We start from the raw sequence: 19,306 nt of genomic DNA, 5'->3' as shown, positions 1-19,306 counted from the left end.
TGATAAATGGTTTCTGTCTGTAAATATACAACAAGATATGAATACCCAAGGAGCCCTGTTTTAACAGTCTGGGCAGCATCTGCTGGTGGTCACTGCTTCGAGTCACGTTCTAGTACACTGACCACCAAACAGCAGTTACTCCTGCTCTCCTACAGCCATCATCTCCTCCAGGCAGAGTCATCATTCACATCGGAATGCTACTCATGTACCTAAAGCCACATATAACTGTTTCCTGAGAGCCGTGCTGCCGCTCCTGAAGCTTGGCCCAGTCACTCTTCTCTGACAAGGGCTCCCAGCAAAGTCTTCAGATTTGTGCTCACCTATTCCCTGTGAGAAAACTAGTGATGTGCCAACCCTGGCATTCCCTTTGCACACTCTGGTGCAAGACACGGGGATCAATCAGCAGAGAATGCCCCTAAGCCAACACAGTGACAATCTGGGGCCAGTTCCTGCCCATGGCTTCCTGTTGTCAGCCCCTGGAGGTGAGATCTCTTTCTCAGCAACTTCAGATGTGTGACCACTCCAGGACAACTACAGGAGAACTTGGTTTGGCCTGTTGAGGTGGGAAGTGATTCCAACGTGTTCACATGAGGGCTGCAGCCTTCGGGGCCTGACACAACCAAGCAGGGGATGCAGCATCTGAACATCCCAGCTCGGGGGCTAGGTAACATCCCACACACACCCCACGGTTCCACTTGGCATTTGTGGCTGCCCCGCTCTCACCGCCACCCATTCCTACAGACACGGCTGTGACCTGGAGGACACACAGTGAGGCAGGCGGCCTGCGTGTCTCAGGGAAAAGACGGTGGAGAGGCCCATCCCATGGGCAGCCCAGCAGCTTCCCAGCACGGAGCTGTTAGGGAAACCCACTGCTGCCGGAGGCCCGCCCGCTCCCTGCTGTGCTCTGAGGCGGGAGCGCTCCCGCCGCCCTCGGGGCCCGTCCCGCCCTTCCCGCCGCGGGGTTTCGCTGCCACCTGGCGGGCAGCGGGGGAGCGGGCCAGGGCCGCAGCGGCGGTTCGAGTTCTTCGGACCTGGGTGTCTGGGAAGGGCAAGGGGGTCCGCTCCCCCCACTCCAGCGCGCCCCACTAAACTCACCTTTTCGGTAGAGGGAGCCTCGGCGGATTTTCTGCTCGTTAGAGTTGTCCCAGGGCTCGTCGAAGTCCGCCTGGCCTCACCATCACCAACACCTGAGCCTGAGGGGAGGATCATTCACACACAGGTGAATGAAAGAGCAACGTGAAGGGCTGTAACAGGTAGGAGATTCTTCAAACAATCTTTTTGAAGCATTTAGTGCTCATAGGTGAGAGAAATCCGGAGGCTCTGAAAATTTCTCATCTTTTTCCAGAGAGCAGGGTCCGTGCCCAGGACAGGCACCTCGGCCCTGGCCGTGCCCATCCCTCTCCTACCTGGGATGGGTTTCCCAAGGGAGCACCACAGCTGGGTTCTCTCTCTCTGTTTTGGCCCATTCATACTGGTGGTTGCAGGAACAAGGTCTGGGGAGCTCTGGAGCTCTGTCCCAGAGGAGTTCAGACCACCAACATTAAGTCATAAAAGCCTCTAGGCAATTGCCACAGATTATTTGTTACATATACGGGATCTAACCCTTCATTCTCCTAACTACCTTTTAAAAGACACTGCATAAATAGTAGTATCCCAGTGTGATTCTTTACAGCTTGCCCCGTGTGCTTCTTTTGCCTACTACTTCTTGTACAAGAGACACGTCCAGGCCCAGCCTGACCTCTGTATCCCCCCTTTCCCAAGCACAAGGCAGCCATGCTGCACTGAGTGGGCAACCTCACCAGCAAAATCACCCCAGCAGTGGCTGCAGCTTGTAATGACACAACCAGCAACTGGAGGGGAAGGAATGACAGAGCTGGGCAACAGCAAAATCAAGGCAAGCAAGTGATATGAAATATCAACACTTCAGCTGGTCAGAGACCAGTATAGATGAATAGAACACAAAGGAGACTTGGGAGTGATCTTCAGGGGCTATAATAAAAACACCTGATTCAAAATTTGTCAAGTACAGCAAAAGGTAAAAGGAGAGGCAAGGAGGGGAGAAGTGCTGAGATGTTGACAGGGACGTGTGGAGCAGGATCCTCAAAGCAGCCATCAGGATCCAAACAATTACCTTCTCCTGTTGAAGTTGCACCCACAGCCCAGGGTTGAGAAGGAACAAATCTTGTGAGATGCACTTATCTTGCTAGAGCTTCACAAAAACTACCCCTACGTTCAGCAGAGTCAAGGCAGATGGGCATTCTCAGAATATCCAACCCACCTGGTGCTGGTATGTACTCTTCAGTTTGTATTCACTGTCTGTTAACTCAGAAACCTAATGATACCTATTTTAAATATTAAGATACTGCTTAAATTTCAAGCAGGCTATGAGCTTCCCCCAGACTGACCCATAAACTGAACCTGTGAATCAGACAACACATTTATCTGTATTATTAAGATTTAATTTTCCACATACCCTTCATCATTCAGGTCATATAAGGAACTGAGGAATGCAAGGCTGTGGAAGGCTCATGATCTAACCTAAGAAATTGGCCATGTTATGAAAGATGACTGACAGGCTCATAAATGCCAAGATGAGAGAGATCTCCAAGGCTTGTAAAAAACTGGGGAATAAGATAGTTGTTTGGGATAATAAATCATTCACAGCAAGAAGATATAGCTTGAAGTTGAGAAGAATTGTTCAGAGGATTCAGGTAGGATTTGATCAGGAAAAAAACCAGCCTCAGCATTGCTACAAGAGGCATAACCTCATAGCTAGGAGGGATGTCTCCTCCCTCTAACTTACCCATTTACAATTTTCAGCTCTTCTCAAACCAAGGACAAAGCAACATCAGAAAGAGGAGGTGAAAACTTTATAGAGCTCCAGGAGTGCAGACAAAAATCACAACTGGAATTTTTGAGTCTTCCTTACCACTCCAGCTATCATTTCTCCTTAATTTGAGCAACAGTGTCATTGGATATGAGCAAAATGTCTGCTTAAATACTCTCAGAGGTATGTCACCTGCATGCAAAAAAGCCCCACACTGCAAATCACAGGAAGCCAACTGACAGAGCAGGGGCATTTGCTTTATGAGCAGCTGTAAGTCGTGATTGCAGCTGGCGGTGGAGAGGGTTGGGTGAGCTCCTCACACCCATGTCAGGATCCGGGCAGCCGACTTCTGCCTCGGCAGCACTGAAAGGGCACAGATGCTCCCAGCTGCTCTGTCAACACAGGAAGTTTCTGACTCAGGTGGCAGTGAGTTCTAACGGGACTTACCACACTAGAAAGGTTAGAGAGTTTATCTTCTAATATTTATAAGCAGTAAAACACAATGAGAAAAGCTGAGGTTGCTTTTGTGACAGTGCAGAACTTGTTTCCCCAACAACTTAGGAGTACAATTGCTGCAGTTTAATCAACAGCTTTGACTCCAATATAGGAAGGTATTTGAGCATAGGTTTACTCTTAAGCACCTGCATGAATATCAAAGAAAAAGTCCTGCCCTTTTGCACTTCTAAATTAAATGGAGAGAACTCCAATCTAAAAGAGCAAGAGTCTCCCTGCCAGCTGACTGTAAATCACCTTGTAAGACATCAGGGAAACATCAGACACATGGAAGACAGGGCAGACTCTCAGTGTAAAACACCACTTTAAAATGCAAATGAAAGTCAATGGGTTGCAGACCTCTTGTGTGAATTCTCTGTCTGATGCTTCTCATTACATGCACTGTCACATCGCCATGCAGGGCTTTAAACTGCAGATTTTGTTCTCTTTAAACAGTTCTCAAGTTGCAAAGGGAATAACTCCTTTAAGCAATCTTGAGTTCCATAGAACAGGTGTGTCACTGTCTCCAGCAAGCTGCATCTACACAGTTAGCATCTCTGACCCAAACAGATCAGCATCATTTACCACGGGAATAAGGATGTTCCTGGAAGTGAGATTCCCACTGGTCATGCACACACTGTAGCAGATGCTTGGGTGCTGGCTCTGGATCTCCCTGGTTTCTGGAAAACTCATGTCTGCTGATGGCATGGTGGAAGAGCACACACTAAGGTAAGAGACCTTTGAGTGGCCAGGGAAAGGGTTCTTACATTTATCAACATGAAGTTTTCTTCCCTTCTGCACCTCTGAAAGATGGGTAGAACGATATTCGTCTTTTGTAGATGAATACACCTTGGAACCCACACATGAGGTTTGCCCCACATCATGTGCTGAGCTGGCAGTGCTGGCATTCTGACCTGGTGGTCTCCACATCCAGGCAGGTGTCCTCATGGCTGCAGTAGTCACCACTGAGACAGGCATATTGACAGAGCACAAAAAAAACCCCATGCTTTGAAGCAAACTGCTACATGGATATATTTATTGCATTGCAGTCTTAGCAATTTTAAATACAAACATTTACAACTGGAAAGCAGAATATTGCAACTTCAGTATTATTTGATATGTTCATAGCAGCATCAGCTTCCCAAGAAACAAAATATTTAGGAAGACAGAGAAGGAATTACAAATGAGTTACACTCTCATTTATCACCATTTGACCAAAACATGGTATTGCAGCTGCAAGACAGATATTGAAGTCACCAAATCTGACCTTGAAGATGTAAGTCGTTTCAAGACTGAAGTGCATCATTGTACCTGATACCCTGCACATCTTCAGTGTGCTGAGACATAAGGCTAACAGTCAAGTGCCTGAAGAGGGCAGATGATCTATGTTATCTGCTTACCTGACACATGGTAGTTGTAGTAACAATACTTAGCACTTGTGTAGCACTTGCTGCTTCCCCAAATCCTTGCAAGCCAGGCAAGGATTGCTCTCAGAGGTATCACCGCTGTGGAGTGTGAGGGAGAGGGAGGGAAGTGGCTTGCCAAGGCCATTCAGTGAGCAAGTGGCAGTAGAGATCAGAATTTGTCAGCACATGACGTCCAATCCCATGTCAGTCTGGTGGGTCCCAACTCTGCTCCTCTGTGGTTTGTTAAGGAAGATTTCTAGATAACAAGACCCAGTCCATGCAACTACAGTGGATGCATACACTATTTGAAAAGAGGTGAATGCAAATGCTCCCCTCATAATGCCCATTTTTGTTTTCAAGAGGCCCATTTCGCTCATTTTCATCTCGGAATGATCTGTCGTGCTGAAGATGCAATGACACAGCTGCACTTTGCTCTGAAGCTGTGGAAATCAGAAGCAATCGCTATAGGAGCAGGAGCAGCTTTCATTTCTTTCCTGAGGGAGAGCACTGATCTTTTGAGAGGAAAAAAGGATGGATATGTTTTTACACAAACTGATCAAACTCCTTTTCATTCTAAACGAATACAAGACTGACTGAAGGTCTCAGGTGTACTAATTTTCTCCAGCTAAGTCATCCAAGTGTACACTATGAAGCTAGCAGCTAATAAAATAGTTATCCGGGAACATCAGAAGGCATTTTCCTTCCCTGACAGGCCTTCACTTCTACCAGCTAAGAGCAAGAGCACTTACAGTGACATCTAAAGGACTTGTAAACATCATGAGACAAGCCATCTTCCTCCACTAAAGTAGTCTTTTCTCCTGCACCCCCAGGAAGCTAACAAGAACTAGCCAAGCTTCCTACCATCCCTGCCTCAAAAGGAGAAATTTGCTTACTTATTTTTTCTCCCACTGGGTTTCCTCTGCAAACTGTGAGAGGCAGGATGCAGGGGGATGCTCACAACGTAACGGAGGCTGCACTGAAGAACTGGCTCTGTGCACTCCTCCTTCATCGACTGAGCACAACACTGCACTGTGCCAAAGCACCCAGGCAAGAAGGCAACCTCCCATTTCAAGGACTTGTCACCAAGTAAAGGAACTCCCTTTTTCTTTGCCTGCTTTCCCACTTTCAGCATTCCATGAAAGCTCAAAGTTGGGAAAACCTAGAGAGAGGCGCATATTATGCTTAACAGTAGATTCCACACTATTTTTTTTCCCCCCTCAAACAAAGCCTTCATGAAGTGTGGTGATCCTGCAGTGCCCACCCAGAGGAGGACTGTCAGACTGCCTTGCCTCTCTCTTCCCAAGTGGCCTGATCTTTTTTTTTTCTGCCTAGGTTGTTAATGGGTAAAAAAGTTGGCAGCAAAAGGTGCTGTTAAATAGTAAAGGTCGTCTCCTTTCTGCCACGAGTCGATGCTCTCTCCTGCTGACACATTGGCAACACCTGACACAAAAAGCTGTGATTTTTTTTTTTTTAATTGGTTTTTCTTCCCAAGCAAATTTTAACTGCTTTACTGAGATACAGCTGTTGCCCAATTTCATCTTAGGTTCTAAGTCAGAAGAGAGAAAAAGACATGTAACCTCCTGAAAATGAGAGTTTCCTTCTAATGACAGTGACTTCTGAAAGCGCTTCTTAGATATGAAGTGAACATTACTGGCTACATGGACAGCACAGTACCTTTAAAAGATGTTGCAGTAATGTTTATCTGAAGGACAGACATAGGCACTGCTGGAAAAAAGTCTGACCAAGTTAAAGTTTCTAAATGAAGACTTGAGTGCATTCTTAGTTTTTTGGTCCAAGTGTACCCTTCCAGGTTATTTTTGGTAAATTAAAACATGAAGCTCAGCTTGGACTCTCTCCTCTTTTCCTACACCGTGCTTTCCTTTGTCCACTTAGTCAGATCTCATCACTAAATACACTGCAGCATTTTGAAAAAGACAGTACAGGACAGCATACCACCAACCTTTGCATTTATCATCTTCTTATGGGCAAGGACAATAATGCCAAGAAAACATTTTGGGGAGCCAATGCTGCAGCTGTTAGTACTGCAAACTGGAGTTGCTTCTCTAGAAACTCTCACTGTGAAGTTAGACTGTTGATACTCAAGTCTGCAAACAGAGCCTCTTTCAGCTCTTTTTTGTCCATACTTTGTTCACTCTGAGTTTCAGCCTACCTACCATCACGTGTACAAACTGAGAATTAGCTTTGCACTTACTGGCCTGCTCTAGGAAGACCACCTTCCTTCACTAGAAGAAGGGAAGTTATTTTTTTTCCTACTTGTGGCTTCATTCATTTCCATTTGTGCATCTGGATCCTGAGGAGCAGATGGGTTTGGTTTGCAATACCTTAATTACACTACAAATTCCACAAATTCTGTAATACCTCAGTTTTTCAGTATCCTTTTCTACTAAGTGTTAGCCTTTCACAATGTTAGAGCAAGGGATTGCTGTAGTATCAACTTCAGCTTTTTAAACCCACGGCAAGAAGCAGAAGCACGAACTGAAATAGTTCTGGGCTGCACATGATGTGTGCTTCAGCATTTGTGTTTTACACTTTGCAATGCAGGCAGGAGAGAAAGCATCTTCATATTAATATGCTGGTTTTTGCACTTATGCTTGGAGCAGACACCAATATACAACTCAACAGCTTCTCAGGAAAGAGCCTGCCTGGTTGAAGGAATCACAGCAACTTTGCTGCTGCTGCTGCATTGCTGCTGAAAGGGTGTAGTACTGTACCTTCCAGTTCCACCCAGTTGCAGGGCTTACAGTTTCAGATGGTAGTTGTCATTCTGATCTGTTTAATCAAAGACAGGAAGTTTACCTGGAGATACACATCTTCACAAACTCAGAATGTTTTCACAGTTTGCTGTCCCTGCTGCCTTTCAGGTTTCTTTCAAGATTCTGGAGGAAATCATTGTTTCCACCTGTCTCACGTAGGTCAGTGCCAGTAAGCAAGGGAAAGAGTAAGTGTGGGCAGCATGTTGGACAAAATGTCAAATTCAACAAAAATTAGACATGTTTTTGTATCTGCTGCTTTTTTTTCGTGGGCACTTCTTCACCCATGAGGATTCCTAGGTGCAAATGGGTGACTGCAGGAGCCAAGTAAGAAACCCTGGCACTGTGGGAAGGAAAATAATTTAAAACATCTGACCAAAAAATTCCAAAAGTCTGCAGAGAATAGTATCAAAATCAACAATAACCAAAGGCCATCTGGATGCAAAACTAGATGGGGTAACATTCCTTAGGGAGGGGAAAAAAAAACAGCGGGCAGTCAAACCTGCCCCTGCTGAGAGACTTTGCTCTGCTTCCAAAAGATACAGAAGGGAAAGCTGCATCAGAAACAATTAATCCAGAATCTGAAGGACAAGGAGCAGATGGAAAGCAGTACTTGCTGACTACTTCAGCCATCACCTGGTGAGGACATGTGTCTAGATCAGAAAAAAAATCCTTCCAGGCAATTAAGAAGCTGGGCAAGTCAGCTGAGAGAAGGAACTAAACCCACACTTTTTAAAAGCTTGTTTTTTTTCCTTTGGCCTTACCTATTCTACTGCCACTGCCCTGTTTAAGAAGTATTCAATAAAAATGAGGCATCTGTGCAAGAGAGCTTCCCAAACAATCATCCCAGCCATGATACCCATAAATGTAGGGTAACATTGCAGCTCTCAGACAGATTCTCCCTACCAGTTTCCCTGCATCACAGCAAGTTTTTATGCTGTGGTACCATGAAAACCCTACTCAGAATATCTGCAAAGGTCCCTAGAATTATAAATCACCTCTTAATGTAATCATGAGATTTGGCTCCCTACTGAACTCTGTTGGCAATGAAGAGATACATGATGACACGTGAGATCTCACTCACATCACATTCCAAGACCATTGCAGCGTTACATCATTCCTGCAGTTGGCACCACAGCACTGCACAAGTTTCATATTTGTCTGCTCGTTCAGAAATGATGCGAAAAAAATCTCAAGTGATCACAACATTTCTTCAAGGGTACTTCAGAAACCTGCTCCTTGCAGTAATTTAGTACTTCCCCAGAGATAACACTGCAGGAACCACTGCTGAGCACCAGGCTGAACAGGGTCTTACAAATACTGGAAAAGTCGCAAACAGAATGTGGATCTCCTCCAGAATCCCTCTCACACAGCTCTGTTTCTTAAGACTTCCCCCTGCACTTCATTCTTTAGCATGACTTCAGGTGCCCACGGTCACATCATCTTTGTGACACTGCAGCAATAGCAGTGGATAAGAGCAAACAGATCTTAAAGAATCTGGATTTTATGCCGAGTTTGGAAAAGGTAAAACATGGAAAGAAATCACCAGAAACAATAAGACCAAACAAAGCTCGTTTGTTTCCAAGGGTTGTTTTCTTTTGTTTTTAAAAACAAACAGATTTACATGAATACTCCAGTGAGGTAGAAGACTTCATTTCAGAGCATCACATTCCATTTTATTTGAAGAGCAGCTTTATCTGAAGTATTAAACATGCAAGTGACAACACACATCCAGGATCACTTGCTTAGTCACAATTATGAAGCCTGAAGGAGACAAAATCACAAATGCTATGCTTGAAAGAGACAAAACTCATAAAACAGCATTTTGGCAATGGGCTTTGGGAAGATACAATGTCAGAAATAGGGAAAAGGAAGACATTTTGGTAGATCTGAAGTTGTAGAAGTGGCTGTATTTAGGAAGCAGCTTGGAAATAATGAGAGAGAGGTGGGTAGGGAGGAAGGAAATGAAGAATCACCAAATAAGCCATTAAATCTAAATTGGAAGAGAGAATTTTAACCGGCTCCACAGATGAGGCAATGACAGGAGATAAGGAACTGTTTAATAATGAGGTAGAGCAAAAAAAGTAGACAAACTGTATAGCTCTTAACCAGGTCTGTTGACTGAGGTGATGACTTTGGAAGAACAGGTCAGTGATGATATAAAAATCAAGGCACAAATGCAAGTCTAAGCACCAGCATTTTTCATAAAATGTCAAAAAAGAAACTTGTAGATGTCAAACAACTGCAAGGCTTCAGAGAAAAACTTCTGATGAAAGGAAACTAAGACTTCTAGTAGCAACTGACAACTTGGTGAAGTCCTAACTGACAAGGAAAGAGGGCAGTATAGCCACAAGAACATTCATGGTAGTTGTACCTTACTGAATGCACAAGGCAGTACAAACGAGAATTAAGAGTAGGAGGTAAAAAAAGCAAGAATCCAATTAGATGTCATAGTACACAGGCCTGAGCAGAGATTTGACACCATTTGGTCAAGTATGAAGGAAAGAGGAGAGGTCAAAACCAGTAGCCTTTGGCATGAATGGAAAAGGCAGATAATTCATCCCCAACAACTGGAATAAAACCAGAACATTCAGAAAGCAGAGGGGAAAAAACAACTCACAGACAAAAATGTAATGAAGAAAAGTACTCACTTGCAATAAAAGCTGATGAGAAGTCAGGAGCAGAAATAAGCCCCTTGTTTCTAGCTTCACACATTTCTAACAATTTGTGAGTGTTCTGGTTAGTTGGGAATCACATTCACACAGCAAGCCAACCAGGAAAGGTTCAGGAAGCCAGGACAAGTAGGGGCGAATACAAGAACAACTCTCCTGAACAGTAGTTTAGGATGTCCTGAGGAGACAAAGTACTGCCAGGAGAAGAGAAAGAAAGGGAAAAAAGGGAAGAACTGCAGGCCATATGAACACAAACAAGAACAGCACAAAAAGAGAGGAAACAGGAACCTCAAAGAGAAGAAGGAATTACAGCAATAAAACTATAGGAAAGTGTAGATATTTTTATCCTTGTCTTTTTTTTTTTCCCCACTCTTGATGAAACTGTTTTGCCTCAACACATTGAATTCTGAGGCACTTCTGTCCCAGGCTGAACTTGAGTTTGCAGTTCAGTGGCTGAGCTGCTCAGCCATCCAAGCCCAAAGTCATCTGAAATGTTGACATCAAAGTTTCAGGCTCCCCTAGAGGCATACAGCTGCTTTGTATGTCCAAGAACTCCTGCAAAATCATCTGAACAACAGACATACCCCTAACAACAAGCAAGCAGTATGCTGCATTTATAGCAACAGCAACATATGTCATTGAGAGTACAGTCACCGAGTTTGAGAGACCTCTACATGCAATACAAGATCTGCTACAAAGCTATTTCCTAACTTCACCTTAAATACACAGAGCTGCTACAAAGCAAAAGGTAGCTGAGATGAGTACAAGAAGAGCAGTGTGAAATCTAGTGGCCTTTAACAACTAAGGGAATAGGCAGGATAATATAACAACTTCATTTACCTCAAACTTCTGCATGTAGCTCTCTTGGAAAGCAGGTGATACCTGCAGAAGCCTGGCCTGATCTACAGCAGTTTAACCACCTTGCTAAAATGAAAACACTAATGAGTCAAGTTTGACTTTTACACTTCAAAACATTTTTAGGCACACCTCCAAAGCTCAGTTCAACTGGAATTAGATGATGCATCATTCATACAGATAGGAAAGACCCATAAAGATTTCTGCTCCGTGAGAACTGCTGGAGACACAGCACCTCTAGTTTCAACAGAAGGAGCTTGAAAGGCGCTTAGATACAGTACAACTGTGCTCAGCACAAACACTTTAAATCTGAGAAAAAAACCCCTACACCTTTGCAAATGTCACTGTTACACTAAGTGGCAAATGGGTTAAACATAAAAGTACCATTTTCCATCTGCATCCACGACATTCACAGATAAAACTCCAAATAGGGAGGTCCCTGGATCAGCTACATTAGCCCTGTTAGCAGCAGCAAGCAGCTAAAGCACAGCATTACAAATAAAAGCCTAAGCTTTGATAGCGAAAACAACATCCTGCCACCATTCACTGAGAAGAGCAGTCTTCAATTAAGAGGTTTTCTGTCACACAGGGAATTATAGAGCTAACTATGAAGAAGAGGCTGATAGCCAGCAGTTGTAAGTCACTCTACTTTTTCACAGACTATTTCAAAATGATTGTCAGAAATATGTCTGGAAAAGAAGACAGCTGGGTAACACCAGCAGATAAATTGCTGGTTTCATTAGCAGTCTTCTCTCGAGGTTACTCTGAGCACAGAAAAGAGCATTTGGGATCCATTTCAGGCGGAGATCTGATCTTAAGCTCCTTAATGTGTGCCACAATTAGCTCCTGTAACAGAGTACACCAAAATTCTCTTCTAACCCTCTCCATTTAGCTTCTTTTTAAAGAGCAGAGGGATCTGCGCTTGCCTCCCTCATCTCACAGGAATAACTACTTTGCTGACCTTGTCCTGAGGCTCCCAACAGAGATCTAAGTAGGCATGAGGCTACTTTGGCATGAGGCTCAGGATGCTCCAGGTAGAATTACTTCCCCTACCTTGTTGTGGCAATGGGAAACCAGTCACAGTACCATCAGACTTAATGAGAACGCTAAAGAGCGATGGCTGCAGCAGCAATTCATGCTATCAAATAAATACACCGAGGAAGGCTCAGCCAAGTCAATGTGCCAAATGAACAAGCAAGACATTCTCTCCTCGAATGAAAATCTGGTTTATGTGCCGTGTGAACACCTGTTGATAATCCACTTTGGGACGCCTTTTTCTCCGTGACTGGCTTCTTGCCCGGGTACCACCAGCACTGGCCCCCTCTGTGTGGGCAGTCCCGCTACCCACATCAGCATCACCTCTGTCACTTGGCATCTTCTTCTCTCCAGCTCTACCCAAGCGTTTCTGCCTCTCACGCTCATCTTCTGCTCTCCCTCGTCCTTTCAGTCCCAGCGTCTGAGAGTCATTTGTCAGGGCCAGCTCCTCTGAGACAGTCTTTGAGTCAGCTGCCTTCTTTGCCGAGGACTCCTGCAGTTTGAGTCTGTCAAACAGCTGTAAAGGAATACTTGTGTATGTGATGACATTCACAGGACAGGCTGCTTGCTCAGCACTTCTACACAGTGTTTGCATAAACAATCCCAAATCAGAGCTCACAGTACACAATCAGTGAAGAATCTTTACCAGCAACAAGGCCTACACTTGCTTGCTAAACAGTGGCACAACGTGAATGGGTTGTGTGAGCACCAAGGAATTTAATTTGGGGAGCAATACTGATGTGCAGCAGCACTTAACTTTGGTCAGGAACAACAGAGAGCTACCAAGTTACTCCATTAGCTCACTTTCCCCAGTGCTCTTGTAATGCTGTCAGATGGTATTAGGGAGATTTCCATCCTTGTGTCCTCAGGCAGGACATGAATCCCTAAGGTAATCAGCCTCAATCAACAAAGAGTGTATACTAAAAAAATGATGGACCTTTTGTGTTCCCCCAAACCAACTAAAATATGCTCTGTGGGTATTCTGGGAGGTGAGCAGACCACAAACAATAGAAAAAATAATAAAAGCTAGAGCAGCAGCTCCAGAGCACTGTATGAACTCATTAACCTAAGAACACATGGTGCTGAAAATGGAAAAGAAACTGCATTTATGAAATACTGACAAATGAAAAGGATTATTGGTTAGCCCATCTCTTCCCAGCAACAGGATGGAAAGCCAGTCCCTGTGAGACATTATCTTTAACTAAACTTTAAAAAAGGAAGGGTGGGATCTATCCCAAGCCAGATTTAAACGGCAGGAATCTGAAAGCAAATTCCTCATAATGAAGCTGTTTAAAAGTTTTTGTGATGCTCCTCTGATGTTCAAAAGGCCCAGAGCTATGCCATTCAATAGGCACGACCCTGTCACATCTTTTTTGCCTTCATTGTTCAGAAGTTCATCTGTCATGTCGTCAGTTCTCAACTTTGTGAACACGTCTTTTTGCAGCTGAACCCTAGAGTGTCTTGCTTTGGAGCAACATGTAGAATCTTGGGCTTCACAGTACCCAGACTGGAAGTTCAAGTGACCAAACAGGCAAACTGTTCTGTTGGCTGCAAACAAAGACTACTGCTCCATGAACACTAACATCAGTGTCATGCACTGCCAAAGTCACCTGGCAGGGACGAATGTGGACTGGGTCAGTCAAGGGTGCAAAAAATGAACAGAACAAACAAATCCAAAATCACAGAGTGAGCTCAGAGAAGGTCAGCTTACTGCACTAAGCAGTGGCAGCAACTGTGATCTGATATTAGCAACTCTAAGGTGTCATTTCTCTAACACTGAACCCTGGCCAAAGTACTTTCAAAAAGGTCAGAAAACTGTTTTTTCCCCCTCTCTCAGTTCAAGTCATTTTAAAGCCATCTGCAATAAAAGTTGGTAAAATACTTCAAATGTAAATATAGTTTTCCAGTCAATGCTCCCCTTTTATTGCTTTGAACAGGAAGGTCCTTAAAAAAACAGACCCTGGCGACGGTCACCTACCCGGGTTAGTGTGAGCTGAGGTTCTGCGTAGAAAGCTTTGCCCATTACTGGTTTCCTGTATGTCTCATCCACGTCTGTCAGGGCCTAGAAGAAAAGAAATGGGAAGGGCAAAATTAAAAGAAAACCTGAGGAAGCTTTGGACCAGCTTTGTGTTCAGAGAGAAAATCCATCCTAGGAACAAGCTGTGCTGTGAAGCTGGCTTCTTAATCATCTCACTGGTACTGAGGCATAAAAGCAGCAGCAAAGCCTAGCACCCATTCTGTCTCACTTGCAAAATCCTTCTGAGCTTTGCCTGCAAAATCCTTCCCACTCCACCCCCATTTCCGAACTTTTCACAGCTCCAGGCTCACAAATATTAACAGCTGCTTTTCTATCCCCTGTCTTTAAGATCTTCATAAGGCAGAACACAGGGAAAAGCTTTTGTTACTAGCATCCCAGTGATGTGTCAGTGAAAGCTAACAGACAAGTAGCTGCCATATATACGAAGAGAGAGTTCTGCAAAGAAGGCTTTGGAGGCTTTGATACTCCTTAAATTCCAACTTCCTGCATTCTTATATAAAACCTTTGAAGATGTTGGGAACTCTTCAGTGCTCTCTCTCATCTAAACCTTTTCTAAGATGGCTGGGCACCTCTCAGATGTGCCAATCCAACACCAAGCACCACTTGTATCTGAAACTCAGTGCTTGGTGCCAGAGCATATCACCTTAGGAACAACTCCACATCAATCCTTTCAAAATGCAGTTTGCTTCAACCTGTTCCAAGTTTCAAGTTTTCAATACAGCAGTTATAAATCAAGGGCTGGAACAGCAATTACCATATTCCAGAACTTGTCAAATGCAACCAAAAACCCTGTGCAGACTCCACGGAGCCCTTTGAAAGTGCGGATATGGACATTGATTTTTACACCATCTCGGACGCAGCGATGAAGTTCCCCCAGTGGGCTGCCTTCGTGGACTAAAACAGAAAGAAAACATCAACTAAACACATAGATATAATATGTAGAAATTTACTCTAGGCAGATCTTGATACAACACTTGTCTCCATGGCAGAAAGAACAAGAAGCCCTGGAGCACTGTAGCACGCTGTAGCTGTAATTACTAGACCACCAAAACTCATCTTACAGTGGGAACAGCAGAACCCTTAGAAAACAGGAAGGTTTTGTTTTACATAACCCACAGCAAAATCAGCCTTTGCTGAAAATCTTCTTGACACTTTTAAGAAACATACTAATGAACGTTCATCTTCCATAGAAGTGGTTCAGAGGGAACGGAAAGCTCAAGGAGGCAGAATTTCTCTGAGAAGACAAATGCCTGCTTAAGGCCAGCTCAGATCAGTCACAACCTGTTAATGATGTGTCAGGTGTGTTCCTTTTTCTTCACAAGGAGATTTCTGAAGCAATGAATGACTCAAAAGTTCTTCAGTAACCAAACTGGATTAGAATCGTAGAATGATGGAACCATCACGATTGGAAAAGACCTTTAAGATCATCGATCGAGTCCAAGCATTAAAGTGATGAAACTATACTGTTTCAGTGAAACTTCCAGAAGCCAGCTGAACATCCTTCCAACCTGGACAAGTCTCTGGCAGAGAAATCAAATTACTATAAGCTGCAGCCACCAATGAAGCCATGCTAAACCACAGAACGATAATGCTTTTTTTTCAGGGCAAACCCAAAGGAATTGAGTAAGACAGAGCAGCCTGCCCGGTACACACAAGCCTTATCTGCACACTGGACATCTCTGCAAGTGTGAATTATCTAAAGGGGTGGGTATTATTTACTTCCCAACTTCCACCCACACCATGGCAAAGCCGTTCCAGTGATGGATTACAGCTACCCATTTGCTTGTGCAAACAGCCCCAGGACTGCTGTACAATTCCTGCTGAGAGCCAGGGGAAAATATTGGTCTGAAGTGTCAGACAGGCCTTGGTATTAATAAAATATCTGAGCCAGAGGTGATCTCTCGCCCTGTGCTCTAGGGACTATGTATTCAAAGTTCCATTTGCACTCTAGCAAATGCATTCTGTGAGTGTGAAATGTTACCAGCTGACAGCTGATGCACAGGACTTGGCTGCACGGTGATTCTTATCCACAGCAGGGAAATCTAAAGCAGCTTCCTCTGAGTTAATCTAATCACATTTATTTGTTGAGACCCGTTGTCTTCTTGCCAGCCCTCTCCGGCTGGACAGCTACTGCTACAAGATGACTGAGCTGGGTGGTTGAAAACTGCTTTCATACAAAGCACCAACTGCCTCAGTACCTCCCAGCTTTGCTTACAGGGGTCTTCTCATCAGTCTGTGTGCTTCCTGCAGCCAAACCGATGACACACATCTTCTGAATTCACAAGAACCACAGATGACACCATCACTCCATCCGACTGATATCTTTAATCAGGTGACAGTACTTTTTCTAGCCAGCTCTGAGAATTTACAGGATCATTAAAGGTTTCTTTTTGGATTCCAGCTTTCCCTTTACACAGGAACTTTACAACTTCTTATAAAAATTCAAGTGCAACCTTTAATTCCAACTATGCCTTTATTTGCTGGCACCCCATGAGGCCAGGGTGGAAATCACTACTTCACAGCTCTGCTGTATCAAGACAGTGCTCTTCCCACTTCTCCTTGCTGCTTAAGGCTCTGGCTTCACCAAGGCAAACCTCCAAATGTACCTGATCAAAATGGCAGAACACATCACCCCAAAACCTTTCAACAATACGACATCCACTTCTTGGGGAAAAAACTAAACCAGCAACTCAAGGAGTTTATTTTTGCAACATCCCTCTCTGCAAGCATCAAACCTGCATGCAGCTGGGTTCACCTGTGGCTTTTGATGCTGTTAAGTACTAGTAGTAATAATTTTTCAGTTCATAAGGAAAAGAGTTACCCAGCTGGTTTTGCACTCAAAATCCTGTTTATGCCCCCAAGATACAGCAGTGGGTTACACTCGTCCTGCAGTTTAACTCTGACTTCACTACAGGCTGCCTGGGCTCAAACCCGATTTGGGGTTTAAACACAGTATTTCTGAAAGACAGCAGCATCTCATCCTTTTTTGTTCCCTTGAAGTCAAGAAGATGAATGTAATTAACCAAGTAACAGAAGAGGATGTCACCGTAACAAAGCCAGTGTAACTTTTGCTTCTGTGAAATGTACCTCCCTCATTTCTGCACGGAATTTCCCCATCCTGTCACCTACTGCACCAGCATCACTTTCCACCCAAACTCCATCATTTCCCCCTCCGACCGACGCACCCACGCGCCGCTGTCATCCGACCACTTCCTTCAGCTGCCGCCCTCTTCAAACCGCCGCACTCCGTCCCAGCTCCGCGCCGCCGCTCACCCGGGGCCCCAACCCGCGTCCCGCGCCCCCACGGCCCAGCCCACGCCCTCACCCCCTCCGCCATCCACTGCCCCGCGGCTGCCGCCTCAGCCCTCGCTGCCCGTCGCCCCGCGGGACCCCTGAGCCTGCCGCTTCACCGCGCCTCCCGCCCCGGTCCCGGCCTCGCCCTGCGCCCGCTCGCGCCCTTACGGGGCATCCGAGTGAGGACGTTGCGCGGCGCTCGCCGGCGCCGGGCCGCCGCGCCGCCCTCGGCCGTGTCGTGCTCGGGGCCCGCGTTGACCATGAGGCTGCGGAGGCGCTGGATGCGCTCGGGGTCGGCGGCGGGCGGGCCGCGGCGGGCGGCGGGCGGGCCGCGGCGGGAGGGCGCGGGGCGGCGGCCGCGCGGGCGGAGCAGGCCGCGCTGGAAGCTCTCATACTCGGCGAGGTTGTTGAAGCAGGGCGCGGAGGGGAAGGGCAGCGGCGTGTTGGCCGAGTACAGCGCCAGCAGCGGGTCGAAGCGGCTGGAGCTGACGTCCAGGCGGCTGGGGCTGGGGGAGCGCTCGGCCCCGGGCCGGCGGCGGGCGCGCTGGTGCTCCGCGCCTCCCGCGGCCCCCTCGTCCTCCTCCATGCCGGGCTGCGGGCGGCCGCACGGCCCCGCGCCGCCGCCAGGAGCCGCTGCCGCGCCGCCCGGCGGAGCCCCGCGGGCGCCGGAGCTGCGCGGGTTCCGGGCGGCGCGGAGCGAGGGCGGAGCACGGCCCGGGCGGGCCCCGGCGGGGCGGAGCTGCCCCGCTCCGCTCGGGGAGGTGCGGGCGCCCCGCTTGCCCTCCTCGAGCATTACTGAGCTCGCTGGTGCGGTTGCACAGCTGGTCTCTGTAGCGCGGCCTCCTCCTGCAGCCCAACCCGGAGGCCCCCGGCTGTTCTGGGGGTGCCGCACGCAACAAGGACCACAGGTCACCTTCCAGGGCCCCAGGCAGAGGAAGGGCACCTGGGCAAAAGGGGGTTACGCTGTCATTTGCGTGCTAATCCGTAAAAGGGTATACCATACAGAAACGTGTCTCTGAAGGAAAGCACAGCAAGGCGTGTGGCTGCTGCAGAGGGGTGTTACTGTCAGGGATTCCACCACTGATCTTTCAGTACCGGCTCTGGTACCTAAAATGCTCCGTCACAGCAGCAGCAGCGGCCAGAGGCTGTGGACTAATGTAGATGAAACACCTATTTCATCACTGGGCTGCAGTATGGGACTTCAGCCGCTACTGAAATACCTGTAAGCACTGGCAGAGGACATGGGTTGAGCAGTGTGTGCCACTACGGCCAGTCTGCTTCCTGAATCTAGCAAAGATTTCTTTCCTGCTAAAGCTACAAAATCATGTTTATGACTTTATGCATGAAGAGGCCCCAGGGAGTTTCTCATTTATTTATAATAATACAAATTCAAGGCCGTGGCTGTACAGACAATCTGTGTCTTGGTTCCAAGGTCTGCATCCATCTGTGAGCAGGACTGTTTGTTTGTTACATAGTAATGTAAGGATGAGTTAATTAGAAAGTACTCTGAGGGTAAGACCCAATACAGACCCATTTTAGAGACATACACGATTTACATATGTTCTACAACGTATCAGGTAGCCATATAGGAAAAACCCCTACATAATAATTTCCAAGCATGAATCATGGTTGAGGGGAAGCCCTCTGCTGTTCTAAATGCATAGATTCATTGTTCAATCTTAGGAAGAAACTACAAAAAGTAGTAGTTTACATCAGTGCCTGTTTTGAAAAACAACCACCCAACAAAGTGCATGTTGCCTTAAGTGAGTTAAGTTCTTCCTGCAGGAAAAAAAGAGAGCAGGGTGCAATGCAAATTCTGGGGCAACTAACTCAGAACTGACCTTCTTCAGTCACATTTAATTCTTTCTTTCCATTTTCATGGTCAGTCCCAGCTGCTGACTGTCTGTCCCTTAGCA

The 19,306-nt window shown here is 46.1% G+C and overlaps 1 protein-coding gene across 1 annotated transcript; it reads right to left on the bottom strand.

Moving 5' to 3' along the window:
• Positions 1 to 4,422: 4,422 nt before the first annotated feature.
• Positions 4,423 to 17,976, bottom strand: LSM11 (LSM11, U7 small nuclear RNA associated). The gene is made up of 4 exons (XM_062002843.1): positions 17,559 to 17,976; positions 14,851 to 14,990; positions 14,037 to 14,120; positions 4,423 to 12,575 (listed from the first exon to the last, which is right to left on the bottom strand). The coding sequence occupies exons 1-4, from the start codon at positions 17,974 to 17,976 to the stop codon at positions 12,198 to 12,200; spliced, it is 1,020 nt and encodes a 339-aa protein (XP_061858827.1). The 3' UTR covers positions 4,423 to 12,197.
• Positions 17,977 to 19,306: the final 1,330 nt, after the last annotated feature.

Source organism: Colius striatus, chromosome 9 (genome assembly GCF_028858725.1).
Source record: "Colius striatus isolate bColStr4 chromosome 9, bColStr4.1.hap1, whole genome shotgun sequence".
Lineage (NCBI taxonomy): Eukaryota > Metazoa > Chordata > Aves > Coliiformes > Coliidae > Colius > Colius striatus.
The sequence above is the reverse complement of the archived record's forward strand: the minus strand, read 5'-3'. Positions and strand labels throughout refer to the sequence as shown.